At 43.7% G+C, this 18,219-nt stretch overlaps 1 protein-coding gene and 1 long non-coding RNA gene across 16 annotated transcripts in view; one reads left to right on the top strand and one right to left on the bottom strand.

Moving 5' to 3' along the window:
• The window catches only part of LOC123287990 (uncharacterized), a 29,699-nt gene that overhangs the window by 2,557 nt on the left and 8,923 nt on the right, over positions 1–18,219 (top strand). For 2 of the 4 annotated variants that reach the window (XR_011505424.1, XR_011505422.1), the window contains exon 2: positions 9,716–10,013. The exons of 1 other annotated variant lie outside the window; for it this stretch is intronic. This is a non-coding gene — a long non-coding RNA (uncharacterized lncRNA). Of the gene's footprint in view, positions 1–7,162; positions 7,230–9,715; positions 10,817–18,219 lie in introns of those variants that run through there. One more of the 4 variants, XR_011505423.1, reaches the window with a different exon arrangement.
• Positions 5,511–18,219, bottom strand: part of CHEK2 (checkpoint kinase 2) — a 43,833-nt gene continuing 31,124 nt past the window's right edge. For 5 of the 12 annotated variants that reach the window (XM_070516308.1, XM_044775643.2, XM_070516307.1 and 2 more), the window contains exons 9-16: positions 16,867–16,928; positions 14,913–15,012; positions 13,388–13,474; positions 12,405–12,568; positions 12,066–12,181; positions 10,955–11,040; positions 6,438–6,518; positions 5,511–5,693 (exon numbers count right to left, since the gene is read on the bottom strand). In XM_070516308.1, the coding sequence (XP_070372409.1) occupies positions 5,604–5,693; positions 6,438–6,518; positions 10,955–11,040; positions 12,066–12,181; positions 12,405–12,568; positions 13,388–13,474; positions 14,913–15,012; positions 16,867–16,928 (786 nt within the window). In that variant the 3' untranslated portion in view covers positions 5,511–5,603. Of the gene's footprint in view, positions 5,694–6,437; positions 6,519–7,955; positions 8,141–8,850; positions 9,279–10,954; positions 11,041–12,065; positions 12,182–12,404; positions 12,569–13,387; positions 13,475–14,912; positions 15,013–16,866; positions 16,929–18,219 lie in introns of those variants that run through there. The other 7 variants (XM_070516306.1, XM_044775641.2, XR_011505419.1 and 4 more) reach the window with 6 other exon arrangements.

Genomic DNA, 18,219 nt, shown 5'->3' on the forward strand with positions numbered 1-18,219 from the left:
GCGTATCACTCCTTCTCTTCTGACTCTGACTCCTCCTGTGTCCCTCTTAAAAAGAATATTGTGATGACATTGGGCTGGATAAGACAGGATAATCTTCCCATCCCAAGATCCGTAACTTAATCACATCTGCAAAGTCTCTTTTGCCATGTAAAGGAACATATTCATAAATTCTGAGAATTAGAAGGAGGATAGCTTTGGGCGCCATTATTCAGCCTACTCTGGTAAGTATAATCAGAGGGAGCTCTTACACAGTGCTCTGGAAACAGAGAAGGGCTGGGTGACCCTGCCCCAAGAAGGAAAAACGCCCTAAGAAACCACAGCCTTCACATTAAATATTCAAATGAGCTAAAATCCATCTAACTTGGCAATCTAAGCCTCATTCCTATAAATATACAAACCACCTAAATCACCATCTACCCCCACTCCCACCCCCACCAGGCCAGCCAAGCCTCAGAATGCTTGCACACCCTTCGTATGGAAATTACCAACCACCACCCCCATTGCCTGGGGCAACAGCTGTGTGCCCCTGATCCTGCCCTGGCTGGCTGACCAGTGGCATCTGAAAAAAGTTACAAGAGAAGCAAAATCAATGGGTCAGAAAGACAAAAGGCCAGCCGTTAGAAATTCCTGGGTTCCTGATGGCTCCCAGGCCCAGCCATCTGTAACCCTGAAACAAATCCCCTTTTCCATGAAGTACTTTGAATGGACCTCTGTTCCTTGCCACCAAGGTGTTCCAACTTGCACAGATCATGGGGCTGTACCCATTCATAATCATTGAACACACTGGCATTCAAGATTTAGACATCAACTTCTTGTGAGTTCTGTCTGTGTGAGTCAACATCCCTGAGTCTTATTGAATACGAGACTGAGGAGATGAGGAACGTTACTTTTAGAGTCAGAAAGACCTGGGTTGGGTCCCAGCTCTACTACTTACTAGCTATGTGACATTGGACAAGTCACTCCTTCAGCCTGGGTTCCTCACCTATAACATAAGGGTGGTTGGAGGACCCAACCCATAGAATCACTGTGAGGACTAGACAAGACCAACCAAGAGAGGGGCTTTACACAGGGCCTCCTTGATCATTGTTGGGTCAACCTGACATGCCCACATGCCTTATTTGCATTTCCAAAATCCAAACAGCTCTGAAGCCTGAGAGTCATCATAACTCACTGAACTGACTTGAAGCTACTTATAGTCTTCTCTCTCCTTTTTACTGTGAATATTTGCTACAGAAATATTCAATTGTTTGGTTATAGGATTCTGCAGGGTGCTACACATAGTACAGTCGATGTGCCATGTCGTCTTCCTAAAATCAGGAAAACTTGGAATTTTACAACTTATCTGGCCCCACGGTTTCAGGGACTGTGGACTTGTATCTTTATGAAGGTGAGAATTTAACAGTGGCCTGTGGTATAAGCAGCTACTATCTCATGAGGACTTTGGCAGCCAGCCAGTCTCTACCAACTCCACCCCAACCTTGCTGGGCCCCTTTCCCTGCAACTTTCTAAGGGGCCTTTAGAATTTGTACGCAGCTCCCCAGGCTGAGACCAGGGATACATCCTGAAACACCTGCCTGCTTACGGCCAGGACAGAGCGCCAGATGAAAGGCACACAACAACTTCAGATACACACACACAAAAGGCATGCAAACAAAGAGTTGGTCATCAAGCAGAAGCATAAAGCCCAGGTTCCAATAGGTTTTGAACAGTGTATCGATGATGGTGGAAAAGCAACTGTTCCCATAATTAAAATACAAACTATAAAAAACAGAGTTAAAGAAAAACAAAGCCCAAAGTTAGCACAAGGAGGGAAATAATAAAAATCAGAGCAGAAATAAATGCAATTGAAACAAAAGACAGTAGAAAGGATCAATGAAACAAAGAGCTGGTTCTTTGAGACAATAAACAAAATTGACAAACCCTTAGCCAGATTCACAAAAAATAAAAGAGAGAAAGCTCAAATAAATAAAATTAGAGGAGCCGGCCCAGTGGCACAGCGGTTAAGTTCGCACATTCTGCTTCAGCGGCCCAGGGTTCGCCAGTTCAGATCCTGGGTAAAGACATGGCACGGCTTGGCAAGCTGTGCTGTGTGTGGTAGGTGTCCCACATATAAAGTACAGGAAGACGGGCATGGATGTTAGCTCAGGGCCAGTATTCCTCAGCAAAAAGGGAGGATTGGCAGCAGATGTTAGCTCAGGGCTAATTTCCTCAAAAAAAAAAATAGAAAGGAAAGAGAAGAAATTACAACAGATACACAGAAATACAAAAGATTATAAAGAATACTATGAAAAGCTATATGCCAACAAATTGGACAATCTAAAAGAAATGGATAAATTCCTAGAATCTTACAACCTCCTAAAGCTGAATCAAGAAATAGATAATCTGAATAGACCAATCACAAGTAAAGAGATTGAAACAGTAATCACAAACCTCCCAGGGCCAGCCCAAGGCACAGCAGTCAGTTAAGTTCACATGTTCAGCTTTGGTGGCCCAGGGTTCACCAGTTCAGATCCCAGGTGCAGACCTACACACTGCTTGTCAAGCCATGTTGTGGCAGGCGTCTCACATATAAAGTATAGGAAGATGGGCATGGATGTTAGCTCAGGGCCAGTCTTCCTTAGAAAAAAGAGGAAGATTGGTGGCAGATGTTAGCTCAAGGCTAATCTTCCTCAAAAAAAAAAACCAAAAAACCTCCCAAAAGATAAAACTCCAGGACCAGATGGCTTCCCCTGGAGAATTCTACCAAAGATTCAAAGAAGATTTAATACCTACCCTTCTCAAACTATTTCAAAACATTAGGGAAGATGGAATACATCCTAACATTCTATGAGGCCAGCATCACCCTGATACCAAAGCCAGACAAGGACAAACAAAGAAGGAAAACTACAGGCCAATATCGCCGATGAACATAGATACAAAAATCCTCAACAAAATATTGGCAACCCGAATACAGCAATACATCTAAAAGATTATACATCATGACCAAGTGGGATTTATACCAGGGACACAGGGATGGTTCAACATCCACAAATCAATCAATGTGATACACCACATTAACAAAATGAGGAATAAAAACCACTTGATCATCTCAATAGATGCAGAGAAAGCATTTGACAAGATCCATTTATGATAAAAACCCTTAACAAAATCAGGATAGAAGAAAGTATCTCAACATAATAAAGGCCATATATGACAAACCCACAGCCATCATCATACTCATTGGAGAAAAACTGAATGCCATCCCTCTGAGAACAGGAACAAGACAAGGGTGTCCACTCTCACCACTCTTATTCAACATTGTACTGGAGGTTTTGGCCAGAGCAATTAGGCAAGAAAAAGGAACAAACGGAATCCAAATAGGCAATGAAGAAGTGAAACTCTCGCTGTTTGTAGACAACATGATTTCATATATAGAAAACCCTACAGAATCTATCAGAAAACTATTAGAAATAATCGACAACTACAGTAAAGTTGCAGGGTACAAAATCAACTTAGAAAAATCAGTTGCATTTCTATAGTCTAATAACGAACTAGCAGAAAGAGAACTCAAGAATACAATCCCATTTATAAGTGCAACAAAAAAGAATAAAATATCTAGGAGTAAATTTAACCAAGAAGGTAAAAGACCTATACAATGGCAACTATAAGACATTATTGAAAGAAATGATGATGACATAAAGAAATGAAAAGATATTCCATGCACATGGTTTGGAAAAATAAACATAGTTAAAATGTCCATGCTACCCAAAGCAATCTACAGATTCAATGCAATCCCAATCAGAAGCCCAATTCTTCACAGAAATAGAACAAAGAATCCTAAATTGATATGGAGCAAGAAAATACCCCAAATATCTAAAGCAATCCTGAGAAAAAAGAACAAAGCTGGAGGCATCATAATCCCTTACTTCAAAATGTACTACAAAGCTACAGTAATCAAAACAGTATGGTACTGGTACAAAAACAGACACACAGATCGATGAAACAGAATTGAAAGCCCAGAAATAAAACCACACATCCAGGGACAGCAAATCTTCCACAAAGGTGACAAGCACATACAAGGGAGAAAGAAAGTCTCTCCAATAAATGGTGTTGGGAAAACGGGACAGCCACATGCAAAAGAATGAAAGTAGACCATTATCCTTCACCATACATAAAAATGAACTCAAAATGGATCAAAGACTTGAAGGTAAGACCTGAAACCATAAAATTTCTAGAAGAAAATATAGGCAGTACACTCTTTGACATTGGTCTTAACAGGATCTTTTGGAATACCATGTCTTCTTGGACAAGGGAAACAAGTGGGACTTCATCAGACTAAAGAGCCTCTGCCAGGCAAGGGAAACCAGGATCAAAACAAAAAGACAACCCACGAACTAGAAGAAAATATTTGCAAATCATATATCTGACAAAGGGTTAAACCCCATAATATATAAAGAACTCACACAACTCAACAGCAAAAAAACAAACAACCCAATCAAAAGATGGGCAGAGGATATGAACAGACATATCTCCAAAGAAGATATACAGATGGCCAATAGGCACATGAAAAGATGTCCAACATCACTAATCATCAGGGAAATACAAATCAAAACTACACTAAGATATCACTTTACACCCATTAGAATGGCTATAATTACCAAGACAAAAAATAACAAACATTGGAGAGGTTGTGGAGAAAAGGGAACCCTCATACACCGCTGGTGGGGATGCAAAGTGGTACAGCCACTATGGAAAACAGTATGGAGATTTCTCAAAAAACTAAAAATAGGGGCCAGCCCGGTGGCGCAGCAGGTAAGCGCACACATTTCACTTTGGCACCCCGGGGTTTGCCGGTTCAGATCCCGGGTGCAGACATGGCACCACTTGGCAAGCCATGCTGTGGTAGGCGTCCCACATATAAAGTAGAAGAAGATGGGCACAGATGTGAGCTCAGGGCCAGTCTTCCTCAGCAAAAAGAGGAGGATTGGGAGCAGATGTTAGCTGAGGGCTGATCTTCCTCAGAAAAAAGAAAAACTAAAAATAAAAATACCATATGACCCAGCTATCCCACTACTGGGTATTTATCCAAAGAACTTGAAATCAACAATTCACAGAGACTTAGGCACCCCTATGTCCATTGTAGCATTAGTCACAATAGCCAAGATGTGGAAGCAACCCAAGTGCCCATCAACCAATGACTGGATAAAGAAGATGTGGTATATATACACAATGGAATACTACTCAGCCACAAAAAAAGACAAAGTCATCCCATTCGCAACAACATGGATGGACCTTGAGGGTATTTATGTTAAGCGAAATAAGCCAGACAGAGAAAGACAAATACTGTATGATTTCACTCATATGGGGAAGATAAACAAACACATGGACAAAGAGAACAGTTCAGTGGTTACCAGGGGGAAGGGGGCTGCGGGCGTGGGCACAAAAGGGTAAAGGGGAGCACTGATATGGTGACTAACAAAAAATAATGTACAAATGAAATTTCACAGTGTTGTAAGCTATTATAACCTAAATTTTAAAAAAAAAAGTTATTTAAAAAAAAACAGATTTAAAGAAAATGTCAGCAAGGTTCAAGAAGGTACATTTCTTCCATGTTCAGCTAGTGTTCATGAGACAGCAGTGCACACAGTCGGGCGCTTTGTGGTGTCAGAATCCTCTGCTTCCCCTTCAAGAGGCCGCTTTCGACTTGTGGAAGGCTGGAGATAAGGTAAAAGGGAGAAATGTTCAAAGAAAACCACTGGCTTCTTTGATTGTCTTCATTGACCTCTGAATCTCCACTACACCTCTCGAGACTCAGACAAGCTTATCAAACTCACATTTCTCTCCCCTGTGGCTTCCAACCATTCAAAGATATATACTGAAAGTCAGCAGCATAGTCAGCCTCCTTCTGGTCACCTTCTCCTAAATTATGAAGTGTAAAGGGACTACAACACCCCTCACCAGGAGCCCCAAGCCTTGTTCTTTTGTGAGAAGACAACATTTTGTGTCTTTGTTTTCCCATTTATAAAACTGCGAAGGGGCAGTGGGAAGAGGGGTGTTATCATTCACCAACAGAAGATAGGACAAGAATGAATAGATACTAACTTATGAAGAACTTTAAGAGGAATAAAATTATAATCAATAAATTATCAACCATTCGCCCACACTTTAAATTTTTCAACAAATTTAAATTTGAGCCTCTAAAATAGGCTTCCAATCTTGACTGGCAGGAGACGTCCTAAAAGACACTCCCTAGCTGGGCTTCTCTAATGCATTAAACATACTCTTCATTATTAAATCTTCTAAGGCTGCTAGAGCAGATCAAGCTGAAACAAAATATACCACATTGATCCTAAAAACAATGTTAAGCAATTGCTGCTAAAGAGGCTATTGGAATTCAACATCCTTGCTCATCTGCTCTTTAAACTTAGCCTACGTTTAATGACCCTCATCCAGAATACCTGGGCTGGGGCCTCAGGTAGAGCCGTTGATTTATTTTCTTCAGAAAGCAAATTCTGAAATTTTCTCTTCATGTCCTCATCCTGTGAAGAAATGAGAAACATAAATAGGTTGTGTCTGAGGGAAAGAAAGCTCCTAGAAAGACAAGGCTAGAATGCCCCTGGAAACAGGGAAGTGGGAAAAGACATCCAGTATGTGCACCTAGAGGCATACCTTTGCTGGAGCTCCAGGAGAGAAAGGTGGTCCTCACCTCTGCCTTCCCAGAGTGGTCTAATCAGCAGTCAGGACTCAAACCCACATACCTAAGAGCTCTCAGTGGGTCAGAGACAACCACAGACCTTAGCAGTCAAGACTTGCAGAACCAGCATCCCAGATGCTGAGAGATGGCAAGCAGGAGGCCAGAGGCTGTGGCTCAGTTCTCTGGGGGCTGACTCCAGGACACCCCTCTCCTCCTTGATAACAATGAAGCCAGTAACTGGGGCCAGCCTAACAAACCAACTCAGCACCCTAGGAAAATTCAGCCAGCAACTGCTGTACAAGTCCCAGAAGGACTTCAGGTGCACAATAGCCTAGAGCTTGGCTCTAACGAGAAAGGAAGACAATAAGAGGCCATAGCATTACAGGTGTTTCTTGCTGCTGGAGGGGGCAGAGGGGGTGCAGCACATGCACATCCTGCCCAGATGTGTATGAGGGTAACTCCTACCTCCCTGGACATTCACTTCTGCAGGGTTCAAAGATTTGCCTCTGGGAGTCCTGAGAGGTGACCCGGTGCAGCTCTCCCCGCCTTCAGAAAGGTAAAGCATCCATGACTAAGATCAGAGGCTTTGAGGACAGCTGGACGCCCAGCTCAGCCACCCACAAGTAACGTGTGCAGAATACAGACCCAGAGCTGCCTGATTCCAAAGCCCCACTTACTTTCCCACCCAACCCTACTCTTCCCACTAAGCCACGTGTACCATGGTGGGTGGGGGAGAGGACATGGGAGTGAAGGCCTCCAACATTCAGCAAATTGATGGGTATAAAAAACTTCAGTGCTCAAAGATGAATTCACCTGTTATATATCTCGTGGAGAATCACCTGCTTCCATCGCTCTGTTGATGGCATCACTCAGTGTAGCTCCCCACTGCCCATTTTGAGAGTGCCAAGTTCATCTGGATTCCACTCCACAACCTCCCTTAGGATCTCACTTCTGGCACAGTGCCACTCTAAAGGCCCGCGCCTTATTTCCTCCTACACCTGCTCACAGCCTTCACCGGGAATGCCCTCCTGGCCCTCCTGCCCGTCCCCCTCACCCACCTTTCTCATTCACTCCATGAACAAATATTTCCCCAGCACTCTTAGATGCCAGGCACTGTGACAGGCACAGGGGCCTCCATATCAGAGGGACTCAGTCAATGTTGAAAATGCTGTCCTCTATTGTTGTGGGCTGAACTCTGGTTCCCCTCCCCCCCCTTCAAATCCATATGTTGAAGCCCTAACCCCCAGTGCTGTGACTACATTTGGAAACAGGGTCCGTAAAGAGGTGATTAAGTTAACATAAGGCTGTTAGGGTGGGGCCCTAATCCACTGACTAGTGTCCTCCCAAGAAGAGAAAGAGAGGCCGGCCTGGTGGTGCAACGGTGAAGTTCGCATGTTCCACTTCAGCAGCCCAGGGTTCACTGGTTCAGATCCCGGGTGTGGACATGGCACCACTCGGCAAGCCATGCTGTGGTAGGCGTCCCACATATAAAGTAGAGAGAGATGGGCACGGATGTTAGCTCAGGGCCAGTCTTCCTCAGCAAAAAAGAGGAGGATTGGCAGCAGATGTTAGCTCAGGGCTAATCTTCCTCAAAAAAAAGAAAGAGACAGCAGGGATGTGAGCGCACAGAAAAAAGACTATGTGAGGACACTGGGAGAAGGCGGCCAACCTGCAAGGCAAGGGGAGAGGCCTCGGGAAAAACTAAGGCTGCCAACACCTTGAAATTGGACTTCTAGCCTCCAGAACTGTAAGAAAATAAATTTCTGTTGTTTAAGCCACCCAGTCTTGGGTGTTTTGTTATGGCAGCTCTAGCAAATGAATACACCCATGTCAGCCCCAGGCTACCCAACCGTTAGACACTATCCACACCGTGTGAACCTGTGAGTACCTCAAGCCCCGTGGGCAGTGGTCCCATCTCATCCTGGGGATCCCCCATACTCTGCACCTACCTCTCTTAACACATGTATCCCACTGTTCTGTAGTGACCCTGGTCAGGCCTGGCCCCCACTCAGACTGTCAGAACCCCAAGGCAAGGACTTATCTTAACTCCTCTTTGCATCCACAGTACCTAACAGTGCTCAACACAGGAGCTCATTAATTGTCCCCTGAAAGAATGAATGCACTAAGAAATGAAACCATGCTGGAACGCCCCTTGTGGCAGCCCAACAGAACTGACCACAAGCCCATTTAGGCCTACATTTAAAACAAGTCAATTAGCAATAATTTGGAAAAGGAGCTCATTACATACCACAGGTCGCAACGTGTATCTCTAAATATCCTTCCTCTGAGGTGTCTACAGTCTATTCAGTAATATTAAATTGTAATATGCCTCAAAGGGAAGCAGGAAGGAATCCTCTATTTTGGGAAGTGAACACGAGGCCAAAAGTGGATATAAGGGATGCTCCCCAAACTGGACACTATTAATGACAAAACAGAGACCGGAATTCACATTCCAAATGCTCAGTCCAGTGGCAGACCCACAAAACCGTTTGGTTTCTTCAAAAACACTGAATTTTCCCAAAATAAAAGCTGAACTATCGCTAGCAGATGATTTACATGGGGAATCTGCATCCTTGTCCTCACTCAATGTTCGCTCCACCTTTTGCTGCAAAAACAAAAAGTAGACAAAAGGGTGTTCAAGTGAGACCTCTGTGGCAGGGCTGAACTTTACCTCTTCCTCCGTGTCAGTAACAGTTTTCTTTTGAGACAAGAAAAATCGGATAGACTTGTTTAAATTTCCGGCAGATGCAAACCCTGTTCCCAGGCCTAACTGGCAAGCTCCTCCACCTCCACATCTGGCCCCAAGAGTTTCCCTAGCAGGGCACTTGAAAAGAGCCAAGAGGCATGTTTTTCTTTTTCATCGAAATTAAATTCCCACATGCAAAGGCACCCTTTGTTTCCAAATTCCTTTTCTCCAGGGTCCTGCTGTTTCAAATCTGTGTGGTCTATTATGTGCTAAATCATCTGACAGATTTCTTCTGGGGGGACTGCTGTTTCCAGGGCAACATCCCAAACATATATCTACTTTTTTGTTCTTTTAAGGATTTGTTGTTCTCAACCTGAGCAAAACTGTTAAGAGGTGAAGGGTTGGAAAAGAAAAAGAATGAGGACGGTCTTCCCCAGAGTCCCAGAAGCACAGTGCTGCGACTGGCTGGCTGGAGGATTTCCTGGAACAGTAAGCCCCCAGAGTGACAGCCCCTGGTTCAAGCTACCTGGTTAAGTCCCCACCCCACAGGAAACAGAGACCGAATGAAAGTTAGTAGAAAGGGGCATGGCTGTGCCAAATGGACTGCACATAATTGAAGACCTGATGCTCGTCAGAAGAAAACTGCCCAATGCTGTAAGTTAACTCCAAAACCAAAGACTAGCCCAGCAAACCACAAAGGACCTCCAACTCTGGCAGCTCCAGTGAGGTCAGTGGATAACCCAATGGCAGCCACATCCCCCAGCAGAAACACAGCGGTAATGCAGACTTGAAAGGCGCAGGTAACAGCCTGCACTAATGGCATGCTTACTCACCATGAACAAGAAGTGGGACCCTTTATACTTAATCACTTGGGCCTGAGAAATAACCAGATTCTCCCCCAGAAAGGCTGTCGTCCTCCTCCTAACCTGCTTCCCTGATTTAAGGTTGAAGATAGTTGGAATGCAGCCCACCCCACCTGTTTGGGGTGGGGGTTTGAGGAAAGAGTAGGGCACAGCTGGGGGTGGAGGTGTGATGCTAGAACCAACCGTGAAAGGAACACAGCCAAACTGCAGACTCAGGAAGCCAAGTGGAACCAGGACAGGCCATAAAGTGGGCTTGTCCATCCAAGAGCCACAAGTTTAGTTGAAAAGGTTGCACCCAAACACAAAGACACACCCACACTCACACCCATACACACGCACACACACACACACACACCCCACACACCTAAAATTCGATCTAAAACAATTGCATTCAACAGACCTAGGGGCTGGCCCTGTGGCTGAGTGGTTAAGTTCGTGCGCTCGCTTCGGCAGCCCAGGGTTTCACCAGATCGCAATCCCGGGCGCGGACATGGCACTGCTCATCAAGCCATGCTGAGGCGGCATCCTACATGCCACAACTAGAAGGACCCACAACTAAAAATACACAACTATGTACCGGGGGGCTTTTGGGAGAAAAAATAAAAAAAATAAAATCTTATAAAAACAGACCAAACAAAGCAAACATTGTGTTTCCATCTTCCTTCTCATGTCTCAGGCACAAATCAGGGCTGCCCATGTATTTTTTGCTAGTAGGCTCTGCCCCATACCCACCTGAAGCCACGGGTGTCTTAAAGCTTCTTCTGTTGTAAAACGTGCCTTTGGATCCACTATCAACAACTTCTTGACAAGGTCCAGAGCTAAAGCAATAAGATAATTTGGCAAATCACGGTGAAAAGGATAGATACATTAAATCAGCAAAATTAAGTATGCCAGAATCACAGGCCAACATCCAGAAAGAGGAGAGAGGGGCTGAGGTCATTGTGAGTCAGCAGGCGTGGTGGGCAGGGCCCCCTAATCCTCCTCACTCTGTATTCATCAGAGTGCTGTGAGAATACCAGAAATGACCATGATGCTCCCCATCTCGCCCTGCTCGCACATCACAACCTCTTAACCCTCTGTTCCCTCTCTCATTATTGGACTCAAGTTCAAAACTAATTAAAGCTGCACTTCCACCCAGTTCTAAGACACTCAGGATACTCTGCCAACTCTCCCCGAGACCCATGGATTGATGGCGAAAAGTTCCTCAGCCAGCGAAAGGCTCCTTGGAACTGTAGTCTTGGCAGAAATAAAGCTTGAGAGCCAGCCACAAAGGGAGGCTAGCTTGTTTATTGCAACATTATTCCTTAGACAGTCTGACATCTAACACAATCATCTATGTTATGTTATTTGACATGTAGCTTTAGCTTGCTACTTTTTCTTTGGAGAATTACAAAGTTGTACTTTTAAATTCTAAAACAAAGTAACTAATTATATTCAACTTTTACATGCTTACTCAAACGAAACCTTATAACTAAAAAGTTACTTATTATTTTGCACACTTAAATAGGTGCCAGGTATTTGCATATGTTACACTTAACCCTCACAAAAACACTTTAAGCTAGGAGTTTATTGTTATAAATGATATGGAGACTCAGAGAGGTTAAGTAACTCGCCTAAGGTCACATAGCTAGGACGTAGTCAGCTCAGGTCTTGAGGCTAGATCGGCCGAGCTCTGGAGCCCACACTGTTAACAACTTCTTTTGCCTCTCAAATGATACAAAACTAACAACAGAAAATAACAGAATTGACAGAAGAAAACATCAGGAAATTTGAAAAGAAACTCCCACCACAGCACACACACATTTTAGCAAACCATAAATTCTTAACCCTTTCGTATCCATACCCTTCTCTGAGACCTCTGCCCAGACTTCAGGAATGAAGTTGTATTTTCCACTGGTGATCTGATCCTTCAGTGACACTTGAGTCTTATGCTCAGAGAAAGGTGGATACCCACTAAGGCTTAATATTGGTAGAGAGAGAAAGGAAAAGAAATCAAGTGGCATTCTCAGTGGCATTCGGATATACAGATTTCTTTTTCAGCATAATGAAAAATTAGATTTTTCTTTAAATCGATGGTCAAAAAAAGTGTCCTAAATTAAACACAAGCTCTCTCCCGGGACACATTTCTGATTTCACCTAATTACCTCTAACCAGACTCTGAAGCAATGAAAACTTTTCTTACCAAATAAAAAGAATAACTCCTAAACTCCAGCAGTCCACAGCACGGTTATATCCGGCAGTTCCAAAGGAATTAAGAACTTCAGGAGCCAAGTAGGTGGGGGTACCACATAAGGTTCTCATGAGAGAGGTCTCCCCCAGAATCTTGGACTGCCCAAAATCTGTAATCTAAAATTAAGGACAAAAGGGAATCAATTTTAATGGCATCATAAAAAAAAAAGGACTAACATAGTCTGCGGTCCCAAAAGACATGCAGGCTAGATGAGTGCCTATCCAATAATTCCCGCCTGCCGTTAATCTGGCATCTGCAAATTCACGTCTTTGTAAAGTAATCTCAAGCTCTGCAAGTTATTTAATTTTGCTTAAATTAAAATTTCTGAGCCAAGGAACCTCAAGGCCCAGGGTTTTTTCCAACTTATCCGTGTTCTCTGTAGTCTCACAAAATGTTTATAGCCCTTATCACAGACACTCTAGGATTCTAACTAGTAATGCATGGTTCTTCTTAGACCCTGGTTTTTCAACCTTGGCTGCATACTGGAATACCTGAGGATCTTGGAAAAAAATACTTACACTTGGGCGCCACCTTCAAGAGATGCTGAAGTGTCATGGTTCTTTAAAATTAAATTAATTAAATATTTATTTAATTTAATCAACAGTGATTCTAAAAGGAAGCCAGGCTCAGGAAGCACTGCCTCAGACAAAGGGAAGGGGATGACAGGGGATGTGATTCACTCCTCCATTTAGACCACTCCCTCCCTCCCTCTGAATACAGAAGTGGCTTGTATACAGTGGAGCCCAATAAATGCTCATTAGACTCTGGATTGGAGCAACACCACCTGACCTCTAAAATAATTTTAAAATAATTGTTTTTTAAAAACTAATAATTCTCAATCTTTATATGCTCCTACGTTTTACCTGATGAATTAAAAAACAGTTTCTAAACAGAAATCTACTGGAGTGATCACACACAGAACACAAATTTCTCACCTTTATAAGACAGTCCTCTTTTTGAGATGAGAGGAGAACATTCTCTGGCTTTAAGTCCCGATGGATAATGCCATTTTCATGAAGGTACTACACACAAAGGGAGGCAGGACCCTTAGACTTATGGAGTAGGTACATCAGCAGATACACACACACGCATCTTACAGCTGGGTGAAACCGTAAGCCATGTTACTCTCAACCATAGTCTCAAAAATCACAGAAAACCATTGGGTAAAGGGGTTAGTGTTTACAAATTTGTTTTCAAGAAAATCATTAAAGAGTAGAAGAGTGAAAAGGGCAACTTATGACAGTAAACCTTTTACTTCATTTTTCAAGATAATAAATATCCCTTCCCATTGGCAGCTGTCAATGTCAATAACAAAAATGTAAATGAGTGATATAAAATATCTTGAGACCATATTAAAGTAAAGCGTAAAAATTCCATCAAACTAATATATTTGGTTGTTCTATCCCTGAGAATATTTTTAAAAGGAATCTGTAAAATACAGATTTGTAAATTATCTGTTTAAATACCCAGAGTTCACATATTCCTCGATGCAAAGACTATTAGTCTTCGAAAACTCTACGGCTGAAATACAATGTTGATGGTTGTGTGTTCATTTTTATATATTGTCATATTTCTTTAGGAAAAAGAAATTCCCACATCCACCGATCTGCACTCAATTCACCCAGATATACTTGGTATAATAAAAGGGAGGAAATAAACCAGTAAGAGAGTAAAGCACTGGTTAGATGTTTATGGACTTCAGTCTTCCCTGGCCTAGGGAAAAATTTCCTCCAAAACACTTCTACTGGGAAAGGGACCTGGTGAAGCCCCCAGGGAGGGCAAACCCAGATGAAGCATCCCAGGAAAATCTCTCCATCCTCACTCAGCGAGCACTACTTCCAATCACTGTTTCCTGCAAGGAGCAAGATTTCAAGGGAAGAAACCTCGGTGGGGAAGCACCACAGCCAAATCTGGTTTGAGAAAGGGTGATGTTCCTCGAAGCAGGCAGGCTACCCCCGGCTGTTCCTCCACCCAACACTTTCCCAAAGTAGAGAAGACAAGCCTGCCTGCCCGCCCGCTGCAGTTAAGAGGATGCTCCACGGAAGGGAACACCCAGCACCGTGCCATGGGGAGCGATCCGTCTGTCACAACCGCCCAAACTTGCCAGCCTTACCCTCATACCTGCCCTACTCCCACCCTAAGAGGTAAAGGTGGATTGCTATAAGGATCAGGCAGAAGTAGAGACCAATCCTCCAGAAATACCTCCAAGCTAAAGAGAGGACACATGGAACTGTGCATTTATTTCTGTAACTCCCTTTCTTACTCTCTCTTAAACTTCACAGCATGCGCTGTCTCATCTGAGTCAAAGGGGTGAGAAGTTTTTGCCAAGAACAGAACAACACACACACAGACTCTCGGCTCTCTGGGTTTTCATCCACGGTCGCTCGCTTTCTGCCTAACTCAGGGAGTAATTCACCTAGAGGAAAGCAGGTTATCCAAAGAACTGAGGAATTCTCTTACCTGTACAGCCAGGAGCATCTGGTAAAAATAGAGTTTGCACGTAGCTTCTTTCAGGCGTTTATTCCCCACCACCCTGTCAAAGAGCTCTCCTCCTTCCATCCTGAAACACACAAAGCAGGGGGCTCGTTCCTGGAGGAAAACTCACTTGGAGGGAAGATAATAACACAAAAAAAACAAACTCATTAACACAGGAAAGAGTTGCCATTTTTATTCACTCTTGACTCCCATTTGTAAATGGCAATGAGGTAATGACCCTCATCCACAATCCAATGTCCCCGATGTCCCCGTGGGAAAGTAAGGAACAAGGAAGGATGGAAGGAGTGTGCAGTGGGCAATGGAGACACTTAGGAAGCTTGTAAAAGTGTTTCAATAGATCAGAGGTGGGGCCAGGAGCATTTTATAGTGCACTCCAGGTGATTCTGAGACTGGTGGAGAGAAGCCAGCAGGAGCCTATAATCAGACAACCGGGGTCTGAGCTCCAGCTCCACCACAGTCCAGCTGTGGGATTTTGGCAAACTTATGTAACCTCTCTGAGCTTGTCTCTGCCTCTTAAAAAAATAGGGATGATCCCCCCTATCTTGATGGCTGTCATAAAAATTAAGAGAGAAGTGATGTAGGTAAAGCACCTGGTACGGTGTAGACACTTGGCAAGAAGATTCAATTCCTTGTGCTTCAGTTTGCTCTTCTCTAATGTGGGGCTAAAAATAGTAACCCACCCATAACCTGTAAGTAACCTGCCTGACTGTAAAGAAGGTTAAATGATTCAATCCACGTAAAGTGCTCAGAGCAGTACTCTGCTCATATTAAGTGCTTAATTAGAATTAGTTACTGTTATATTATTATATTATTATTATTATCATTAAGCTGTTTTAACTAGATCCAGTCAGGTCACAATCTCCTATTTAATAGCAACAGATATTCCCCTAAGTACCACACAGGCCATCCAGTCTCCCCTGGTGCTATGATTGGGGCTCTTGTCTAGCAGATAATCTTTTTTTCTTTCTTTTCTTTCTTTCTTTCTTTTTTTTTTTTTTTTTTTTGGTGAGGAAGATTGTCGCTGAGCTAACATCTGTGCCAATCTTCCTCTGTTTTGTATGTGGGACACTGCCACAGTATGGCTTGATGAGCAGTGTGCAGGTCTGCAACCACGATCCAAACTGGTGGACCCTGGATCACTGAAGCAGAGCACACAAATTTAACCAATGCACCACTGGGCCACCCCTGGTATATAATCTTAATGGTCACCTGCATAGCCACAGTTGGCCACTCAGGTGCAAAGCCTTGCCTGTCCGCCACAATAGCCACCCCTAGAAACACTACATTTTTATGCAGGAACAGACATCAAGACAGGCCCCTTCCAGGAATGAGACAGGAAATGATTTTCATCACACCAAATAAGATAGGACTTTATGGCCACTGAAATAAACCAGCAAGTAAACCAGCACCTGAGAGATACTCAGGTGTCACCATGCAACCTGGTACCGTGATCCCAAACAGAAAGGTCCACCCTTAACAGGCAGGTATTTCAGTGTAATAATATCCACCTGTGGGTAAGCACCTACAGATGCCAGGTGCTCTGCTGGGGGCTTTCCCTCCCTCATAGCATTTAATCACTACGACTCGGTGCACAGGGGCATCATTATCTTCCCCATTTAACACTAGGAAAATGAGACTCAGAGGTGAAATAAACTAACCCGAGGGCAGTCAGTCACTTAGAGAGTGAGATTCAAACACAGGCCTCAGATCCAGGGCCTGGGACCTCTCAGCCACCTTCCTTTGGAAACACCAGAGGGATTTTAGGATTGATACGAACCCCACACACACACTCTTTGTGGGCCCCACCACCACATACATACAACGAGGGTCCCCAGGATGAGAAATGCATGCCAGCATTCGATTCTTTGGGGGCTTACAGGCATTTAAATGGAAACAAATACAAAAGTTTACTACTTACAATTCCAAAACAATATAATAATCTTCAGCATCAAAAAAGTCTTTAATCTTGATGATACAAGGCTAAATGAGGGAAAAAAGGAAAACTAGTGAGAAGCTCCCAAGAGGAAAACCACAAGGGCAGAAGTGGGGACATCGGCCCGGAGGGAGGTCAAGTTTTCATTCTGAAGTTGGATGGCGAGTTGAAAGGTGTTCATTTTATTGGTTTGCTTTACAATTTACAATTACTATTTTATGTGTGTTAAATATTATATAATTTAAAACTATTTAAAGGAAGGAAAAGAGGAGAGTGAGGAGGAGGGAAAAGAAGGGATGAGATGAAAGGCAGGCAGGCAGGAAGACAAGAGAGAAATCCTTTGGCTTCTTGCTGCCTAGAGGCTAAAATCTAATTTCTCAGCAGGGATTAGCAAGCCCTTCGTGACCCAGCCCCTCGTCTTGCCCCGACCCACCAGCACAGCCTCATCTCCTACTCCTGTTCCAAGCGTCCTCCTCTCCAGACCACTAAACTCCCCATCAGCCCAGACTCCCTGTGCTCTTTCTCAGCACCACACTTTTCCTCAGCTACCTCCCTGCCTGGTGGTCCAGCCCTCTGGGCACACTCGGCCTCAGGCATCAGGCTCCAGCTCAAATGTCTCCCTCAGAATGCACCACACTCCCTGCGGTGGTTCTAATCTGTGCCACCCCACACTGCACCTTTAGCATCTGTCTCCCAGACAGGCTGTGAGCTCCAGGAGGGCAGAGAAAGGAAACTAACACCCACCACGGGTCTCCTTTCATCAGACACCGCATGGGCCGAGTCAAGTCTTATTTATCTTTCGAGGACTAACACTCAGCAGAACGGCTGGCACACAGAAGACACTCATATGCTGCCCATATTAATACCAACAACATCAATAACAGATACACCACCCACTGAGGGTAGACCCTGCCAGCCACATTGTGAGCATGGAACACATGGCCATGGGAGTCAGACTGAGAGCCAACAAGTTCCACCACTTCTTCCCTATGATCACAGTATAGTTGGCTCTGCAGGAACATGTGTTATTGTCACAATAAAGAAAACACTGAACAGGCACTAAAGTACTTTATTAAGAGGCATAGAAAGGAAAGAAGAGCTGAAATTCTCATAAAACACAACAGGAAGGCAATAAGCTATGTAAAATTGATAAACCAAGAGATAATAGTTTGTTATGTAGAAATACGGAAGTAAAATCTCAAAAAAAAAAAAAAACGCTAAAAGAGATGTAAAATGTTTGCAGAGAGGAAGATTAGGAAGGCTGTGGAACTTTTAGCACTATCTGACTCCAGCTATACACAAGTGATAAAGTAAAAAAGAGAAGCAGAAGGAAAGATA

The sequence above is a fragment of the Equus asinus genome, chromosome 8 (assembly GCF_041296235.1).
Source record: "Equus asinus isolate D_3611 breed Donkey chromosome 8, EquAss-T2T_v2, whole genome shotgun sequence".
Classification (NCBI taxonomy): domain Eukaryota; kingdom Metazoa; phylum Chordata; class Mammalia; order Perissodactyla; family Equidae; genus Equus; species Equus asinus.